The sequence below is a fragment of the Malurus melanocephalus genome, unplaced genomic scaffold, assembly GCF_030028575.1.
Source record: "Malurus melanocephalus ecotype Western Australia unplaced genomic scaffold, MMel_1.1 scaffold_746, whole genome shotgun sequence".
Taxonomy (NCBI): domain Eukaryota; kingdom Metazoa; phylum Chordata; class Aves; order Passeriformes; family Maluridae; genus Malurus; species Malurus melanocephalus.
Window position 1 is genome coordinate 190014 of NW_026623978.1, and position 5453 is coordinate 195466.

Consider the following 5453-nt stretch of genomic DNA (forward strand, 5'->3'; position numbering starts at 1 on the left):
CGTGGCAGGGGCAGTGCCCAGCTCCGGGGCTCCAGGAGCGCTCCCTGCTCCTCCAAGAGCCGCCCTCCAGCCCAGCAAGTCCAGGTTGAACTGGGCCGGCTCACCTGGGCACACTGACCCTAACTGCTCCCATCACCCAGGATGTTCCTGCTCTCCTGGATATGCACCCATCGCTGCTGGGATGCCCATGGCACCTCCACCAGGGAATARAGAGTGCCCCGACCCTGGGCACAGCTCCCAGACACGGCTCTGCTGGCCTGGAGCATCAATGCCAGGCTGGGGCTGCCCTGCACAGGGTTAAACCGCTCCGTTAGCTCGCCCTCCCCGGGTGGAGCAGCCCTTCATGACTAATTTTCTCCTTCCCTGGCATATCAGATGCAGCTCTGGGGCAATTCCATCCATCAAAGTTCCTCCTACCCCCCCTCTGCACCGCTCTGCTGCGAGCCCTGCCATGGTTCCACGCCTCTGCTGGGAGCCGAGCCACGGGACACCCGGGCCAGCTTCCACCGGGACCGGGCAGCCCCTGGTGACACCTCACAGGGCAAACAGGTGCCCCAGGAGGGAGCTCCCGTCCCTGTCCCGCTGCTCCGTGGATCTCTCACCTCTAAGTGGGTGATTAGGGTGTCACCGGGCTGCTACACCCAGGCTAATGAACCCCAATTTTGGGGAGGGATTAATAGGTCCTACGGCAACCGGCCGCCTCCGAGCGCGCTTCCAACCCTCCAGGATGCCCCCGCTCACCCTTTTGCGTTCCAAGGTCCAGTTCTTCCTGCCCCCCCAGCCGGCCACAGGCCCCAGCTGGCTCAGGGCCCACAGCTCTCGGAAGCAAAAACACTGCGGAGGCTGCTGGAGCTCATCCCTATCAAGAGCAGCTGATAAGGGCGTCCTGCTGAGCAGGAAAAGTGAGACCCAGGGACTGGGCAACGCCTTTCATGGAACCAYTGGCACGGGAGATACTGGGCAGCCCCACCAAGCCCCCAGAGCCGCTTTTTGCAGCCGATCTCTAAATGTGGGGAGCTGGCGGGGGTCGCAGGAGCCTGGTGGCATCGTGTGACCGCCCTTTGCAGTGCACAGGTGGGTTCATTCGGGGCCAGGGYCAAGAATGGGGAGGTCAAGGAGCCGTTGGAGGAAATGGGGGATGAATTTTGTCTTTGGACAGGATGGTGTGGATGCGGACCCAGAGGACATGGAGCGGGGCTGAGCCACCTTTATGGGCATCACGATTCCACAAACGATGTCAAAGAGCCTCAGCGCGGCATCACAGCAGCTCTTTCCCAGCAGTGGAGCACGCGGGGACACAGTCCTTGGGGTGACCACTGGCTCCAGGCCASCTGCTGCCGGACCCCACAGCAGCTCCGGCCACCGCGAGCCCCAAACGAGCCAAAGCTTTGCACAAGAATTAATGAGCCAAGCCCAGCGACGTCGGAGGCTTCGCCCCCGCTCCATCTCTTGCCGGAGCCAGTCCGTCCTTCAGCTCCGAGCCGAGCGCAGGGACGAGGGCACGTGGACCGGGCTGATTCAGCATCCGGCCAGCAGCGCAGGTAAGCGAGGAGCAGGTGGAGGAGCAGCCCTGCAGCGGGATGGGGACGCGGGCAGCGGGGTGACGGGAGCACGGTGCCGGCCTGCAGCGGGACCCGCCGCGGCGATGATCCTGGAGAAACATTTCCCTCTTGTGGACAAACACCAACAGCCTCGGGGCAGGAGCAGGGCGCTCTCCCCAGGGCTCCGGCAGCACCCCCAAGCGTTGCGGGGTCCCCCGGGAGCAGCGTCCCTGTGGGAACCGTGGCGTGGCAGTGTCCCAGGGTGACACTGGCACTCAGTGACCGCGCCCGGGCCGTGGCCAGCCCACGCAGGATCGCGGCTGTCAGTCCTGACAGCACCCGCGGGCACCTCCCGCCTGCGCGGCTCAGCCCTCCTCGCCCTGAAATCATGACCTCCCTGCCCTAATCTCCTGCTCCCACGCCCTGCCAGCTCCCCGCCCTCCTTCCTGGGTGCGCCCACACTCAGCACCCACTCGCGGCGCTGCCCACACTTGCTCAAGCCGYYCCAGCTYTGTGGTGGGTGCTGAGCCCCATCYTCCTCACCACAGYGGGRACCCCTCGGCCCCGATCCCACAGCGGCTCCAGGCAGGGTYGCTGCAGCCTGAGCAGTGTTCTTATCCTGGAAAAGCCCCCCAGGAGCAGCTGGCACTGCCCTGGGACCCCAAGCCCCGCATGCGGYGACGCTCCTGGAGCTGGCCCTGGCCTCAGGGGCCTCGGTCTGGGGGAGATGTGACCCCTCTGGGCTGTGAGTGGCTTCAGCTCGGCAGGAAAAGCACAGAAAGATGAAGCTTGGCCRCAATGTCCACTCAGCCCTTCCATCAAGTGTTTTGTCCCCGCTCGCGATGCAGCACCCACAGCATCGGCATTCAGGGTGAATCCTGAGCCAYTTTCTCGGTCCTAAAACCCGATCCCAAACGCAGCAGGAGAGCACCCAGGCTCTGCTCAGCCYCAGCCAGGCGGCGCACGCTTGGAGCTGGGAGCAGCCCCGTGTCTGGAGCATCTCCCYGCAGGGTGAGGTGAGGTGGGGTGGGCAGAGSGAGMAGGGAGARGGGCTGCCCCATGAGACTCCGGGCWCTCTGCACTGCTCTCCAGGCTCCAGCAGGCTCCATGCCGGGGTGGCACCCAGCCACGGTGCCCAGGAGCAGGGGAGGGACCCGGACGTTTCTTTTCCAGCCGCAGACATCAAGGCAGCATCCGTGTTTAATGTCAGACCAGCACAACACGGCGCTCGCAGCCTGTGGGGTCTCCACCCTGAGGGACATCGCTGCCCCCCGGCCCTCCTGCACTCGCACGGYGTCTCCGGGGAGCGCTCCGAGCACTCGGCCCCGCTGAGCCGCCTCCCCCGTGCGCCCCGGCCCGAGCCCGCGGGCAGCTGGGGCTGCGYGTCCGGCTCGGCTGCGTCCGGCCCCTGGCCGGCCATGGGCGTCCCGGCCCCGTCACTGCCGCCGCCACAGGTAGGTCTGGATGGAGTTGGCCGGAGCCACGGCCGCTATGAGGCCCACGGTGTCGGCCAGCCCGAAGYTGATGTCCTGCGGGGAGCTGGGGGGCGAGAGCAGGGTGGTCACATCTGCGGCACCCAGCCACCGCACAGCGGGGTGGGGTACCCCACGGGGGGTGGCAGGATGGGGGTCACACACAGGGAAGGGTGGCAGGATGGGGATCCCACACAGGAAAGGGTGGCAGGATGGGGGTGGCAGGATCGGGGTCACACACAGGAAAGGGTGGCAGGATGGGGGTCACACACAGGGAAGAGTAGCAGGATGAGGGTGGCAGAATGGGGGTTCCACACAGGAACGGGTGGCAGGATGGGGGTGGCAGAATGGGGGTTCCACACAGGGAAGGGTGGCAGAATGGGGGTCCCACACAGGGAAGGGTGGCAGGACAGGGGTCCCCACACAGAGGGGGTGGCAGGATGGAGTCACACACACCGGGTCCCACACAGGGGGAAGTGACAGGACGGGGGTCCCACACAGGGAGGGGTCACAGGAGGGGGATCCTGCACGGGGTGGGTGGCAGGACAGGGGTCTCACACGGTGAGGGTGGCATACAGGGGGTCCCATGCAGTCAGGGTGGCAGGATGGGGGTCCCTCACAAGGAATCCCACATGGTGGGGGTGGCAGAAAYGGGGGTCCCACACAGGGAATMCCATGTGGTCGAGGTGGCAGGATGGGGGTCCCACACAGGGAATCCCACACAGGGGTCCTACACAGGACCCTACACAGGGGTCCCATGGGGACTGGGGGGCCGGGCTGTGCCACTCACCGGTTCAGAACCACCACCACCACAGCCCCGTCGGGCCGCACRAAAGCCGTGTACTCCAGCGCCGTCTTCTTGGACTCCTTGGAGGCAGAGAGCCCCACGCGCTGGGAGCCCTCGGGGATGAACTTACTGCACAGACAGGAGCAAGAGGCAACCCCGSTGAGGGAGTCAGACCCCACAGAGTTCCCCTCATGCCAAATCCRCTCTGCTCCTCTCAGGATGAGCTGCCACCGCAGCCCAGGCAGCTCCAACCCACCTGAAATGCCCCATGTGGTAGAACATGGGCTGTTTGTAGAAGATTCCTTCGCTGCTGTCCACAATGATCGGGCTGTCCACGTAGTTTTTAACCCAGTTGGGGCCCCCCTCCAAGTCCAGGGCCAGGTTCCAGTCGGTCCAGCCGGCCACAAAGTGGTTCAGATTCTGCAACAGGACAGCTCAGCTGCCTGCCCGAGGAGTGGGTGCTGAGGGGACAGGGAGCAGCCCTCCCCGGGGCCCACGGGGTGGCACAGGGGCCTCACCGTCAGGATGCTGTGGCTGTACTGGTTKCCCCGCTCCCAGCAGCCCAGGATCACATCCCGCTCCCAGAAATGGGCGCCGATGCACGCCTCCGTGGCCAGGATGAAGTAGTCAGGGAAGAGCTCGTGAGTGGGCAGCACCGTGTCCTGGATGGGACCGATGAAGTCCAGGTACCAGTGGATGCCGATGCCGTGGACGTAGCGAGCTGCCCTCTCRTCCTCCAGGACCTGGCAGGGACAGGAGTCAGTCCCGTGGGGCAGAGCCACAGGACGGAGCAGCCCCAGGGACAGAGGCCATGCCCTGGTCACCGTCCTGACCCATCCCCTGCCACACTCACCACTTTGGCCCAGTGCGGGAGGTGCAGCCGGTTGTCRTCSAGGATGATGAGCTGGACGTGGCGGTGGGAGCTGTTGGCCAGCGCCGGGCCCAGGTCCTGGGCGATGAAATCGCGCTGCTGCTCGGCCGTGAAGCCCARGCACTGGAAGGGGTAGTTGTTGATSAGCCCGGCCGTGGGCTCGTTCTCYGCYGTCACTGCCCAGAAGGTCAGGTTGTGCTTGGCGTATTCATCCAGGAACCTGCAGGTGTGAGGGGAAGGGGTGAGCCATGAGGAGTCCCCAGTGTCATCCCCAGGATCGCCCCCTGTCCCGGCCGCTCCTCACCGGATGAAGTAGTTGGCCCAGGTCTTGTGGTACCTGTCCCCCGCCTCCCCCTTCAGTGTCCCCTTGCCCACGTAGGACTCGCTGGTCTTCAGCCAGGTGGGCGAGGTCCAGGGGCTGGCGTACAGCGACAGYGGCTGCTTGCTCATGGCCGAGGCTCTGTGCAGGAGGGGGATCTGCGGGAAGGGACAGAGGGGCCAGCTCAGCTCAGCCCCTGTGACCCTACACACCACCCTGCTCCCTCCCAGCGCTCGCCTTCAGCTTGGTGTCCTCGTCCCGCAGGCTGAAGTGGGCGAGCTCGTAGTCGTAGGGGACGTCATCGTAGGTGTAGGCGTGCAGGGAGAAGTCGCAGCTGGCCATGGGGAGCCGGATGAGGTTGTACTCCAGCCCTGCCAGACACAGCAGGATGTGAGGTCCCCCGAGACCTGCCGTGCCCCGTGGTCCCTGTCACCTCCCCGATGCCCTCACCTTCCTCAGAGAA

General features: G+C 65.5%; 2 protein-coding genes across 2 annotated transcripts in view; both read right to left on the minus strand.

Moving 5' to 3' along the window:
* Nucleotides 1-1154, minus strand: part of LOC130584662 (lysosomal acid glucosylceramidase-like) — a 7560-nt gene extending 6406 nt beyond the window's left edge. The window contains exon 1 of the mRNA XM_057384780.1: nucleotides 742-1154. The gene's annotated coding sequence lies outside the window, so the exon portion shown is untranslated. The remainder of the gene's footprint in view (nucleotides 1-741) is intronic.
* A 1569-nt stretch (nucleotides 1155-2723) lies between these two features.
* On the minus strand, nucleotides 2724-5384 carry LOC130584665 (lysosomal acid glucosylceramidase-like). The gene is made up of 7 exons (XM_057384787.1): nucleotides 5228-5384; nucleotides 4976-5148; nucleotides 4654-4891; nucleotides 4319-4543; nucleotides 4057-4220; nucleotides 3804-3929; nucleotides 2724-3080 (listed from the first exon to the last, which is right to left on the minus strand). The coding sequence occupies exons 1-7, from the start codon at nucleotides 5330-5332 to the stop codon at nucleotides 2978-2980; spliced, it is 1134 nt and encodes a 377-aa protein (XP_057240770.1). The 5' UTR covers nucleotides 5333-5384; the 3' UTR covers nucleotides 2724-2977.
* Between the last annotated feature and the right edge of the window lie 69 nt (nucleotides 5385-5453).